General features: G+C 32.3%; 1 protein-coding gene across 2 annotated transcripts in view; it reads right to left on the reverse strand.

Annotated features, from left to right (window-relative positions):
• Positions 1-15,120, reverse strand: part of LOC132739812 (plexin-A4-like) — a 39,338-nt gene that overhangs the window by 8,409 nt on the left and 15,809 nt on the right. The window contains exons 1-2 of one of the 2 annotated variants that reach the window (XM_060727620.1): positions 9,819-10,129; positions 513-1,491 (exon numbers count right to left, since the gene is read on the reverse strand). In XM_060727620.1, coding sequence (XP_060583603.1) covers positions 513-1,481 — 969 coding nt within the window. In that variant the 5' untranslated portion in view covers positions 1,482-1,491; positions 9,819-10,129. Of the gene's footprint in view, positions 1-512; positions 1,492-9,818; positions 10,130-15,120 lie in introns of those variants that run through there. The other variant, XM_060727621.1, reaches the window with a different exon arrangement.

Genomic DNA, 15,120 nt, shown 5'->3' on the forward strand with positions numbered 1-15,120 from the left:
AATTAGCTTATTGACTTTTATGTATTTTATGAACTATAGTATCAAATTTTATACTCAAATGGACTGAGAAAAAGCCTTCAAAATAAACACCAAAACAAAATATTTCAATTTTTCATTCCTCTCCCTTAACAAGAGGGCTATAATGCAAAAAAAATTACAAGTACCAACTGATAAATATTTTTCATAAATAACAGATTTTATTGGAATTTTGGTAGAAACTGCCCCGAGACACTTATTGTGGTGTTAAATGTTAATGATTTCCTATCAGCAACCACTTGGCCCCTGACATTGCCGCTGACATTATCAATATTGTTTGAATTTGTTTCCGTTATTTCTTTGTACTGAATGAGAGTTACATTTTATTTTTCACTGTCAAATATACAACATTGCTGCAAAATACCAGCCAAAATATAGTTTTGATGTAGTAGCTTTGAAAAAAAAGCATTGTGCCTAGATCATCAAGTACTTTGTTATGCAATTTATTCAATGTCACAAGCAAAATTAATACTTACTGTAGATTTACACGAACTTGCATTGTGAAAATGTATTGGACCATAGGAACCTTTGCCTTGGAAACATTCTCTCACCGTGTTGTCCATCATCTTGTTCACATCACGTAGGTCAAACGAACAGACAGCAGACGACACTGGACTGGTTGCTTTACTAAATGCTATAGTAAGCTTCTGGGTGCTCGGATCATAGTGAGCAGACTGTGCTACAGAATACTGAGTTTTTGAATCTGCAACACAGTCTAACTGGATTTCTACATAGGATCTGAAATAGTCATCATCTAAACAGAGGCGAGAAATTTTACTAGTAACAGCACTATTCTTTGAATTTGTCTGGCGTGAAATGAAATAAGCATATTTCCTTTCAGAAAATGAGTATAAATATGTCACGAAGTAGTCTGATGGTAAATTAGCACTACTGAAATATTTTGCTGATGAACCTTTCCTATCAGTATGTGCAAGATGCAGATTATTAGGAGTCCTACTGCTTAAAACAGGAACTACTTTTTGCTGCTCAGGTTTATTTGCCTGAAAACTGTTTGCAATAAATAATCTCCTATATGTGGTTGTGAGCAACAATACACTTCTAGAATCACCGTTCTTTGGCACAAGATCATTTGGATTTGCAGACAGAACTTTTTCAAAATATTTTAAAGATCGTACTTCACACTTTCCACTTTTTCCTGAACACAGAATCACTGAGTCTGATTTTGAATCTATCACAATATTACTTAAATAGGAACTATTTTTTCCAATCTGAACTATATCTTTTAAATCTAGATTTTCATTGAGTTTTGTGATACTATTAACACTGCTGATTAGGACTGTTCCAGATTTATTGTCCATGTCTACATTTAGAAGACTGTCACCATAGACATCCCTGTATGTGTTTACGACCTTCATTCCATTTGACCTTGAGGTTATCACTAAGGCGATGAAGGTCAACCATGCTGTTTTCGTTGTGACAGCCATTTTGCTTGATCTGCAAAAAAGAAGAAATCTATTTATAAAAATAATCATTTCTGTCTATGAACTGAAACTAAAAATATGTAACTTGTTCAAAACAACAAATATAAAAATGTTGCACAAAGTCAATGATATTTTTAAATAAGAATCACTAAATAACGCAACTGAACCTTCAGAAATTCAACATCTTTGGCCAGATACACAAGAAAATACAGATGTTGACAGAAGATCTTCCTGCCTAGAGATATTTTATTTTAATCTTTAAGCTGTAGGCACATCTTAGACAACTAAAACAACTTTGTACTTCAAGAACACTTCCATTTTGATAATTCTTTTTGTGAGTGTCTTAAAAAAACAGGGACACATTCTTCACTTATTCATAATGGGAAAGTGATACAACAATACAATTTTCTGAACTATAGCCGAATACAATGTACTTGGTCGATTTGTTAACTGATCAAAGAGTGCAACAAATAAAACCTTGTTTTACATGAAAATGGATCTTGTTGCTATTATAATACTGAATAAATCATTAGGGAAGATGAAATAACAAACTTGCACAGAAAAGAACCCTTTGATACATTTCAGAATCAATAACCTGTAGAAAAATGAAAATAAAAGTTTTGAGTCAAAGAAAGTCCATTCCCTGTTAAGTTTAAATAACCAACAAGTTTGCCTTGCTTTGAATTTGGAAGAATTGAATGTTAATTTTAGGGAACTAAAGGAAAACAAGTCTTGAAAGTGTTTCAAATAAGTTTTAAAGCTTTCATCACATCTGAGCACAAATTATTATGCTTAAAGCAACAGTATGGTGGCATTTTCCTACTGCATTTAAGCATTTTATATTATGCTCATACCCTCATCAAATATTTTGATCAAACTTCATGTATGCACATAAAAGATTTTCATATTGCTCAATCTCATAAAAAAGCAGTTGTTAGACCCAGCTAGAGACATGCTTTCATGTTGGAGAACATTGAGGATAATTTAAACTTGTCTGCACATTGTAACAGCTGCCTGAAAAACTATGTAAGGAACTGCAGATATACTACCCAGCATGCAACTGATTGTAGACTATGAAAAATTTGATAAGAAACTTCAATTTAGATAATACAAGTACCATACAAATTTGTTCCCTGTCTGATAAATGAGTATCAAAGCTCTGAAATGAATGTTGCTTTTTGTGTTCCTCCAAAATCTTCAATTGTTAACTATTCAGTCTTTTTTTCTTCCTCAGCAACCTTATATCCCCTTAATCTGTAAAGCAACCTTATATCGCAAATTGCCAGACAAGTTAACATGTTCTTTGTAATTATGTGTTGTTTTGTTTGATAATTTTGGTATCAAAATTTGGGTGTACATAATCAAGGATTTGTTCCAATACAGATGTTAGTGTACTTTCATCAAGAGAAGTACAGTATAAAGTTTAAACCATAAAGAGCTTATAGGCTTAAATGCTCACTGGTTTCTGTACTAAAATTCTCTTGAAAATAAGGGCTTTAAATCCAACACAAACACACAAAACTAGGAATAATGTCCTATTAAAACAAAACCTGCTGGTATATAGGAGATATACTTCTCCATCAAGCTGATTATGATGCTTTCATTTTCAGGTTTTTAATGAGTTCTTGTCCACTCAAGTCCAGTATATAAAACCATGAAAGAAAGCAGACCCAATTACTTCTGCAGTCTAGGCAATAAAATAAAGGTTACAGATCAGGTCTCAGTATCCTACTCGGGCTATTTTCTATTTGAACAAAATAACTAATGAACATTATGAGCTGGGTCACGACAAAACCAACATAATGGGTTTGCGACCAGCATGGATGGAGACCAGCCTGCGCATCCACGCAGTCTGATCAGGATCCATGCTGTTCGCTATCAGTTTCAACTGCGGATGCGCAGGCTGGTCTCGATCCATGCTGGTCGCAAACCCATTATGTTGGTTTTGTCGTGAAGCGGCTCTTATATTCTATCCAATCAAGGAAATTAAGTGTCTGAGACTTGTCACACATGTATTGATTACAAATAAGAAATATTGGTCACTGACAGACATAAACAGATTGGTGATATTAGTCATTCCCTGTTTTTTTGTCAACTATGTAACATATTTGACATTGATGCTGAATCACACTTTTTACTGTTAAATTAGTAACTTTACACTCCCTGAGTGACAATAATAATGGGCTTCCTTTAAAAGAGGGATAATCTAATTAAATACAGTTTTTTTGTTGTTGTGAAATTGACACACTGCATCACAATCAAGATTACAATCTGGTAGCTGTACATCAAATGAAGATTAAAGTTATTGAAAGAGCCAATTAGGATATTGCATTAAAGTGCATGTTTAAAGATCCATTGCATTAAAGTGCATGTTTTAAGAATAATTGCATTAAAGTGCATGTTTTAAGATTCAAAGACTGTTTATTGTTATTTAGAGAAAAAAAAATTACAACTTGATCTTTGGTGCAGATTCCAGATGATTCTAAATATATTTACCCCTGGTAAATTTAAGTACTTTAGCCTCAAATTGAATAACATCACAATTTTCAAACATTTAAAGGCTTCTTTTAACATATTATACAGTATGATATTCAACGACAATAGTGAAACTGTTGTATTCATCACATTGTAACATGTTGTAACAGAACATGTCATTACCAACTCAATTTACAATCTAAAATATTCAATGAAACTTTTGAAATTGATCTGAGAAATCAGGGGCCAGCAATTGTACACTCAGCAAATTGGTTACTTTATGATGGAGAAGAAGTTTATGTTTTTCATTACAGGACTCTCAAGTTTTCGTACCATTAATCGATAAAGACTCAATAAAAATGTCTCGTTCAGCGTTAATTTTTAATGGTATGCTATCTTGGTTATCAAACCTCATTATTTGCTCAATTAAACTGTATAAATTCTTATATAATGTAGCAACTCAACTATTTCATACAATTTTAAAAACATGTATTTGCAATTTGATAGGCTATTAAGAGCTGATGATTTCCATTACATTTTGTAAATATTAGTTAATTCTTTGTTAGATAAAATTAGATGCGTTACACAAATTTATTTAATTAAGGTTTGAATACAAGAAACATATGAAAGAAGAAAATGAACAAACTTCCGCAAATTTACCTCTAAAGACCTCCATGCACTACTGTATATGTATTAATAGTCTTAAATCATTTCTGTTTTTGTTGTATATTTTTTTCCTTACTGTAAGTTATTATAATTTTATAAGAGGAATAATATAATTTTTAAGAGGAATAGCCTGGAGCTGAACAATCAAATTGTCGAAAAGTTTTGTTTAAACAAATTATAAATTTTTTTCTGCATAAAAGAAGAAGAATTTTTAAAGTTTTATAATTAGGGCCTCAACTTCATTTATCCAAAAGATGTAATCAAAATATCATAATTATTGTAAAGCAATAACAAAACATATCAACACCACAGATGTACGCAACAATAATTTCAAGTTGACTCGGAAATCATTACGATCACTTCAGATTGAAACCGAGCCTGGAAAAACTGTTTTTCGAAGCAAAAAAAATTAAAATGTTTTAACGAGGTTTTCAGTGTTTATCTTTGCATCTTGTTAATTGCGTCTGCATTGCATCTGAGGTGCGTGTGCGCTTTCTGAAGAGTCAATCAATTTGCGCTTTAGTGCAGAATTATCTTGACTACATTTAGGTAAATTATATAATATACCATAAGATTTGCACCAAACTCTTGCAATTGGCATTGAAAACCAGGATGTCAAGAAGGTGCACTATTTTGGGAATAAGTTTAATATTTAAAATCTCTTACTTTATAACTAAGAACACTTATTTTAGTTTGCTGCAGCTTTGGGTCTTTCCATCTTCTTCAGCAGCATTTATTACATTTACAAAATGAATACAATTTTTGTTTTTTGTTTGTTTCATTTTACGCCTTTTCCCAACAGTATTTCAGTCATATAGTCGGGTAGTTTCCTAACCATCGTTCCTAGAGAGTTACACCAGTACTAGACTATACCTTCCTCCGCGCTAAACTACCAAAGCATCTCCCGGGTATCGAACCCATGCAGAAAGGTAACTGGATTAGAAGTCATCGACTCTAACCCCTCGACCACGGAGGCGGCATGAATACAATTAAAACTAAGGTTGTTTTCATGTATATAAAACAGATGGATAGAACCTTTCAACCTAGCACTTGTATGAATTCATATATCCTGAGAAGGATGCAAAAAATCTGAACAATTTAGCCATAGATGGTTTTGAAATCAAATAAATAGCCTAAAGTAAAACCAGCAAAATCATTTTTAAAGGAAATGGGACAGGCCATGTAATGAGAACAAGTCAATGTTTAAAAAAAAAGTTATTTCATATAAGCAAAAGCATTTTTTTATACTCATTTTATGCTTAATTTAATAGGATTGAAGGTATCATTGGTGAAGGGGCACACCAGGAATTTGAGGGAAGTGTTTATGTATTATATAATAAGAATGACAATAAACATCCATCGCTATAGCGATCTTGCCTCCTGCGATGACTTTGTTGCTGTGTTGTCATCCATCAACCTTTTAACATAATATTTGGTAAATAATGAGTTTAAAAACTCTGTCATTCTTAACACACGAGACAGCGTCTTGTTTCAATTTACATAATTTTATAAAAAAAAAAAATGTACAGGTGCATTCAAAACCCTTAGTTCACAGGTATGAAAATAATTTGATGGAGTTAAACCATAAAATTTTACAAACAGTTGCAAAACAAAATAACACTATAAATTAAATTATCTAATTGCTTTTAGTTCTGAACCTATAAGTAACATACAGTATTTTAGTTTTATAATGTCACACAGTTACCTGTGATCTTCCCTTCCAGTAAAGTGCACCAGTACAGTGTGGACCTGTATATCACTTTATATAAGACATAAAAAAGGACCAAAATTAAGGGCCCCTAAAAATCATTGTCTTAAATCATACTGTCACTTAAAAGTTGAATAATCAATTCATCAATCCTAAAATATTAATATCACAAACATTTTTTTCTTTTCAGTACAGTTTCATATATTTTAGTGTAAGAGAAAGACTTAAAGTACAACATTTTTATCTTAAACACATTTCTCAATTTCTTTATCCTGGCCTAATCACATCAGTTTATTTCATCAGGACATGGATCAACTGCTGATTGACTGTTTACCATGGATCTGATAAATATGTCTACAATCTGACAGTGATGCTGGTGATACCTACAGGTCTTATACCACCAGAATAAATGCCAGGCCAACTTTCCATCTCCACCACAGTGCAGTTTTACGGCTCCTTCCATATTGTCATAACATACTTAACATGATCGATCATGATGCCAGAACCCACTTGGTCATGAGCACAGAACCCTATATTGATCATGATGCCACTACCCAAAGCTGGTTATGAACCAACATCTCAATATTTGTCATGAGCAAAGAACCCTATATTGATCATCACAGATGCCACAACCCAAAGCTGGTTATGAACCAACATCTCAATATTGGTCATGAGCAAAGAAACCTATATTGATCATGATGCCACAACCCAAAGCTGGTATATTGATCATGATGCCACAACCCAAAGCTGATTATGAACCAACATCTCAATATTGGTCATGAGCAAAGAAACCTATATTGATCATGATGCCACAACCCAAAGCTGGTATATTGATCATGATGCCACAACCAAAAGCTATGTATGAGCCCAGAGACCAAAATTGGTCATGAGCACAATCATAATATTGGTCATTTCAATATTGGTCATGAACCCACAACCAAATATTGGTCATTAAGCAATCATTCTTATTAACAACCTGACAAGCACTATTATATTAGGGCAGAAACTTCATGCACTTTTAGTCTGACCCTACATCTTTATATCTATTTTGTAAATGCATAAAATTCTGAGTCATTTAATTTACATTAATATTTTAATTGTTGATTCAAATCAATTCTCATCAGTATATTTAACTGACTAGTTTAATACATGCATAATGTATCTTTGTTGGCGAAGAAACAAATGCTGTATTTAAAGAACATGTATCGCTCCAGGATAGAAAGTTTTCATTTCATCTCTTTGAGATTCCATCTTATCAAAATTAAATTAGATTAATAGCCCACCAGGAAAGTATTATATTAAGTCTGAAGATTTAGGTAATGATTATATGAACAAAACACTGTGCTGCACAGTAATAGTATTGCAAGTTAGCGCTATAACAGGCGACCATCTTGCAATATTATACACTGGCTGCAATCATCATTGACAGGTAACAAAATTAACAGTACTGAAAGAAAAATGACAAATTTACTGTGAAAAAGTTGTATTCCAACAATTAGACCAAGAATCACTGTAATAGTATTGGTATTGCATTCAGGAAGCACTAAATACTGCATTGTATAATGATTAGTATTGCAAGTTAATGTTAAGATTTGCAAGGCAACTGTTGAGCTTAGTATTGCAAGTTTACAGTTAACATTATTTCAGTACAGTCCAACCCCGTTTATTCAAAGTGCCTGGGACTGAAAATTTACTTTGAATAATCGACGGGTTCAAATAACCGAAATCGGAATATTGTGATAGACGAAAACTACTCCACTTTGGCCAATCATAGCAAAATTACCGTTTTCAACACACTTACTTCCCGCAATCAATTGAGAAAAATAAATATTAAGAAAAGATGCGTAAAAATATTTTTTATTGGCATTGAAGTTATAAATACTTGCATTTTATTCTACATTATGTATCGTTTTGTTTTGTACAAAGCCTTGATAATGACCCTGTTGTCACTACCATATTTACAGCTAAACTCTGGCATTTTCGATAAGGTAAATGCTCTCATGTAGCGTTACAATTAATGAAAAAAATCTTTTGGATGTTTTGACAAATTCATTTATAGAGTAATTGTATAAAAATTTATTGCTGTCATCTTCAAGCAAATTAACAGTAACAAAATTGGAAACAGTGCATAGCTTTTCATTTTATGTTATTAAAGTTGATTAAGAACACATAAAGCGTATTTATCACGATTGTCTAAATACAAGCATGACTGCTGATAATTTTCGCAATTTTTCACAAGTCGATCGGTCAGCGAGTGGATCTGCGCTAATTAGTCTGGTTTCTAAATTAAGTTTTCCTCTTAAGTTTACAGTATTTTTCAATACCTATCAAAAAATCATCAGTGAGGAGCTAATTTTGCTATGTAAATTAATTTTGTATTGCAATATTAACTATGATCTTAAATGGACCTGTCATCGGGACTTAACCATTTTACAGTTTTAGGTAAATATTAAATATAAGAACTGACAGTGAATAGTGTAGACCATCACCGGAGACAGCACTGACGTGTTGACAGAACTTGGTCTGCACTCAGGTTGCATGGGTAGAAGTAGTTGACCCCGATATAATACATAACATTTTAAAGTGCACTTAATGCAATTCATGTGTAATAATTTAAAGGTCACAGTGAATGTTGAATTCATATGATATATATGTACATCAGACAGTAAAATAGTAACAGTTGGTAGTCTCTATTATAACAGGAAACTGGAGGTTATCAAAACAGTTTATACCAACATGCAGCAATGGTCAAACGGTCAGTGAAGCATAAATATAAGATGATAAGATCAAACATTACTCAAACCGATTATTTTATCACATAGGAAGGCAGTGTTTCTATTATAAGTATAAACCAGATATTCTCAAATAAATTTAATCAATGCAACAGAAATCTTCTCCACAAATAATGCATAACTTCTCCACATGATTTAACAGTGGAGAACAAAAAAATATTATTTCATCTACTAACTCAAAGACTCATAGAATTTGAAATATTTCATATACCACAAAGTAATGGATGAACTAATTCCCAAAAGTTTTACACTTCCTTGATTATCCTAGCGATAAATAAGTATTTTATTTTGTCAATCCCCATTACCTATCATATCAGTCTTAATTGAAAAGCAATAACATGTAAAAATAAATATAAATATATGTACTTAAATAACAGTATACCCCTAATATCACAAATATAAAAGAACTTTTAAAAGAAAAAAATAACAAAAAAAGAACAACAACAAAAAAACACCTTAAAATCTTCAACAAAAACAAGTCGACAAAAGAAACCCACCCATGACAAATTTTAGACATTAATTTTAACATTAATCATATTTATAAAACATTCAAAACATTCATCATCTTAATCTCTTTTATTATCAAAAAACATTCAACACTTTATCAACATGACCTTTAAGATTTAAATCGAAAAAATAAAAAGATCACATTTTTTTTTTCACTGATATAAAAAATATAAAAATTTAAATAGTACTTACGATGCCAGGACAATATATAAAGAATAGTAATTAATCCACGTAAAATTTTACGAACTTAAACTGTTGATATCTCCTTTAAAAACTTTCTAAAATCTCTACAACTCTACATGTGTGAAACAGGCATGTGAGTTACAGACACATAAACATGCTAGATTACTAGAAGAATATTAATATTTCCATCATGGGCCTCCTGTAGAATACTAGAGAACTGTGAGCTCATCTCCCACAAAAATCAATCTCAAACTGACTGTTTTAACTCCCATCTCTCCCATTCCCTTTGTGACTAAACTCTCCCAATGTACTACAGGCAGTGAGCAAAAATATTTCACTACTACACTTTTGTGCTTTATTGATTAAAAGTAAAAGCACAAGTGTGGAGTCTTTAGTATTTTTAATTAATTTGTTAAATAAATAGAATGAAATTGATGGTTTTCTCTGTGATTGAATCATCAGAATTTTTTTAGATTAATCTTAGATCAAGATATCAAAATCTGCAATTATCATCAATTTACAAAAACATGGTGAAGAAGTTATGAATGTTATGTCAGAATTGAAATATTTTGTTTCGTAAGTAAATCCTTATTCTGCTGGAATTAAAATGATTAGCCTTTTGCCACCTGAGTATGGAGCCAGGCCAGCCTGCATACCAGTGTAGTCTCGACAAGATCTGTACTATAGATATCCCCAAATTGATCCAGAAATGGAAGTTGGACTAGTCCATGGAAGAAATTCAGTAGGTTCAGTGTTAATGAAATATTTTTTTCAGCCTAAAATTGCCGAAAGTTAAACTACTTTTGTTTAAAATTTATAAAACCTAATTCTTTATAATTGGGGTATCAGATATTAAACACGTGTTGTGACAATATGTTACCATAATATCATATTAAGCATCTTGATTAAATAAAACATTTATATACAAAACAAAGACTTAATCTGAACAGTTCTGATTAATATTTTATTCGGAACATTTTATTCTGTTTACATACAATATTATGTGTGTCAAACACGTTACAACTCTTTTTGAAACACTATAATTTTACTGTTGATAAACTTTATGAAAATATTTCACAAAATATAGCTTAAGGCTGGAAAAAGGAACAGTGGATAAAATATTGTTTACTGTCAAATCTTTAAATTGTTTTCAATTTAAAACTGAAATCAAATATAATATAAAAGAACAGTTATGTTTTAAATTCTAAGTAAGACAAGTCCATTATGCAAATTATAAAAGGATATGTTTGGTGTTGTAGGATCATGACCGAATATTGGGTTATGGAATCATGACCAATATTTGGTTGTGGAATCATGACCAAATATTGGGTTGTGGGATCATGACCAGATATTTTTGATTGTGGAATCATGACCGATTATTAGGTTGTTGGATCATAACCATTATTGGGTTGTGGGATTATGACCAATATTAGGTTGTGGAATCATGGCCAAATATTGGGTTTTGGGATCATGACATAATATTGCACTGTGGGATCACAACCAATATTGGTTGTGGGATCATGACCAAATATTGGGTTATCAATATTGGGTTGTGGAATCATTGGACCATAAACTATATTGGATGGTGGGATCATGACCAATATTGGGTTGTGGAATCATGGCCAAATATTGGGTTGTGGGATCATAAACCAATATTGTGTTCTGGGATCATGACCAATATTGGAAATTGCTTAGGTATTAAAGCTGTATTAGACTTATCAGTGCAGATGATTGCATATAAATCATGACATTATATTTCAAACACGAGTTTTATCTTTAAATCATTGTGATTTTTATCACTAAAAACTGTGATGACAGTTCCCATAATAGCTCAGTCCAAACTTGAATATATATTTAAACACCTTCATCGAGTCCTTCCTATTTTTATGTATCAATCAATTATCAGTCATATGCAACTTTCTAGTTTACACAAGAATTGAACACCCTAACATGGGAACTTCCAAGACTATTTTGTTTATAAAAAAGCAACTTTTTTGTTTCCCCCCCCCCCAAAAAAAAAAAAAATAAATAAAAAAAAATAATACAAACTGTACAAAACATTTGGTTGAAACTGTAGCGTGACTTTTTATCACCTCTCGGAGACTTCTAAAGCTCATAAAACTGTTATGTATGACATAATGTACAGAGCAGCTGCTAGGTACGCCTCATTAAATCTCCCCCCTTCAAATCCTAAGAAAAAACAGACATGTACATTTCACATGTAAATAATATTAGATACATGTCATTTCCATAATTCAGTCATCAATTATCACTAACATATCATTAATGCAAAAAAATAAATTGTTAACCTGAAATAACTGTTTATAAGCGTGTTCACTTATTGTGTACGAGATGTATGTATGTTTTAATGAGAGATCAAAAGGATTGACAAATATAAAACTTTTTTGACGAAAAAAAAAGGACCTCCCCGCCTATCTGTGACCACACTCTCCAACACTTTTTAAGATAATTTTAAAGAGGTCAATCAATTCAAAATTACTAAAAATAAAACATTATTTTTTAATTTAACATTTGTGCATAATTCAATTGTTATTCTTAAAGGTGTTAGTTTGTTTGTTCCTTTGATTGGGCTTTACGTCACACCGACACAGATTAGGTCATATGGCGATGTTCCAGCTTTACTGATGGAGGAAGGCCTCAGGTGCCCTTCCGTGCATTATTTCAGGCACGAACGGGCACCTGAGTAAGGTCACCAACGTTCTGTAAGCAAGCTGGATAGCTTCCTCACATATTAGAACTTAAAGGTGTTAGTGGGGAAAGGTAGTAGAGGAAGATAGCAGTGGTAGGGAGGGGAGATTGTGGGTATTTTTGAGATTTGGCAAGTCAATGCAACAGAAAACACTAAAGTGTGAGCAGCAAAGTAGCAGGTAATATGACTGTATGACTTGCATTGAGGAAGAACTTTATAATTAGCAAAAAAAATTATCATCTGAGTAAACCAGAGATTTAATAATCCATAAGTGAAGTCCCCACTATCCCCCAGGGTTAGGACCAAGGGTTATATTTTTTTTTTCCACATTCAAACAGTTTTATAGGCAAATCAACACAGAATTTATCTTTCATTTACATGTAATTAATATTCTCTACTAACTGAATCAGTCCTTGAACTTTCTATTACCCAATGACCCCCCCCCCCCCCCCCAAAAAAAAAAGAAAGGGGTGTCCCCCAATTCACCACCCTACAAGGATGAATTATCAAGCTTCTCTTCAAAAAATGATCAATATACTTACACACTGCTCATGCACCTAAAAGTAATTTTCCTCAGCTAAATTATATATAGTGCCAAAAATATCAATATAAACTCAATTTTTAATGCATTTTAGATTACTGGCTATGCTATAACAAAAATAAAGACCCGAAATTTATTGAGTCATAAAACTTGCTTCTTTATTGCTTCCCATGCAATATTAGAGGAGGTTTTCAGCCTTTTGAGTTATTATCTGAGAATAAACATACAAAGGTGGGCCTGTCTGGTGTGCAGTGGCTTTGATAGGGCTTTCATATAAAAGGATTGTTCAAACAAAAAGGGTTAATGACTGATAAATATACCCTTGTTAAACCCAATCCTTTATAATTATTGTCTTTTTCATATATTTTGACATTTTATCAGGGATGATGTGATTTATGTATCAGTGAATCATTTTCAGAACAACCTCTGCATAGAGACCCTCTATAGAGCAAAAACCTCTTTACAACATCAGTATCAATTCCTGGTAAGACTTCACAATAAATTTCACCCCCTCTGGGAGCAACACCTTGCAGCAACAACCAAATTCCAAAAAACATTGGTTCAAACTAAAATATCAGAAAACCTGAAAACCATGAAATTAGTATCATTTCAAGTTTTATCTAGAAAATTTAAGAGCTTTCAAAAGTAAAAAATACTAACTTCACACGATTGCCTGAATGAAAAATGTTGCTGTGCAGAAGTTGTACCATTGCTTTCATTCCTATTTCTAAGGTGAAGCACATTTCAACCATGTTAATAAGGAAACCATGCCATATCCACATTAAAAAGGATAAAAAAGACCATTTAAGTATTATTTTGAAAAACATAAATTCTGTTTGTTACTCTATTTAAAAATTTTGATATAATATTAAATCCCTAAAAGTATACAATGGAAAAGCCCCAAATTTAAAAAGCATGCATATATGATGGCAAGTCCACAAGACAAGAGGGTCATCATGGCCCTGAAATCGCTCAATTCTGACCCAAGGGTTTTATTTGAACAAACTTGGTTGACACCCATTAGAAGATGTTTCATGATAAATATCTAAGCTCTAGCTCCTTGGGGTTTTTAAAAGAAGATTTGTTAAGTTTTTACTATACAAATATAGGGAAAAACAATACACTCCCCCCCGCATCCCTGGCGGGCCAATTTTGATTTGAGGGCTTTAATTTGAACAAACTTGGTAGACACTCACTAGAAGATGTTTCATGCTTTGTATCTAAACTCTAGCTCTTTGGGTGTTTTTTTTTAAGAAGATATACAAATAAGGAAAATCAATGATTCCCCCCCCCCTCGCCAGGGCGGGCCAATTTTGACCCCAGGGCTTTTATTTGAAAAAAACTTGGTAGACACTGACTAGACAATGTTTCATGCCAAATATTTAAGCTCTAGCTCTTTCGATTTTTAAAATAATATTTTTTAAGTTTTCTCTTTTGGTTGTCTCGACCATTCAACTGTGATCTTCAACACAAGTTTGACTGTATCAATATTCCCAAAAAATATTTTTGTATCATAAAAAAATGTGCATTAAGTTCCATCTAACATATACAGCAGCTGAGTGAAAGAGGTGCACAATAAACCATAAATTAAACACACATTATCTCCTAAGTGCATCTAATACATTACATTTGAAGCACTGCAGTTTGTTGCACAGTTGTAATTCTATTTCCCCCAAGTGCAATATTATCAATTTTAAAGACTTTGCTTCAGGCAATTTTCAAACTTTTAATCACCTGTAATCATAATTTCATACAAGCTGTTCCTTTGAAGTATTGTTTTTCTAAATAATAAATTATAACTGGAAAGCATTACGATTGTGTAGAGTTACTCATCGCTTCAGGTAATACAAGAACGATCGATGCAAATCAAAGGATTTTCTCGTCAGCCCCAAGTACAGTCTAATGATTAGTAATACAAGGATATTGGCATATTAATGCACAATATGCTTTAATGATCAAATATCAAAAGGTATAAAAGCAAAGTATTTTGTTTGCATATGAAACTGAAAATAGTCGAGAGTTAATCACGGATTTCCCTTTGTTTACATTGCTATTAAATA

The sequence above is a fragment of the Ruditapes philippinarum genome, unplaced genomic scaffold, assembly GCF_026571515.1.
Source record: "Ruditapes philippinarum isolate M1 unplaced genomic scaffold, ASM2657151v2 ctg8563_1_1_1_1, whole genome shotgun sequence".
NCBI classification, from domain to species: domain Eukaryota; kingdom Metazoa; phylum Mollusca; class Bivalvia; order Venerida; family Veneridae; genus Ruditapes; species Ruditapes philippinarum.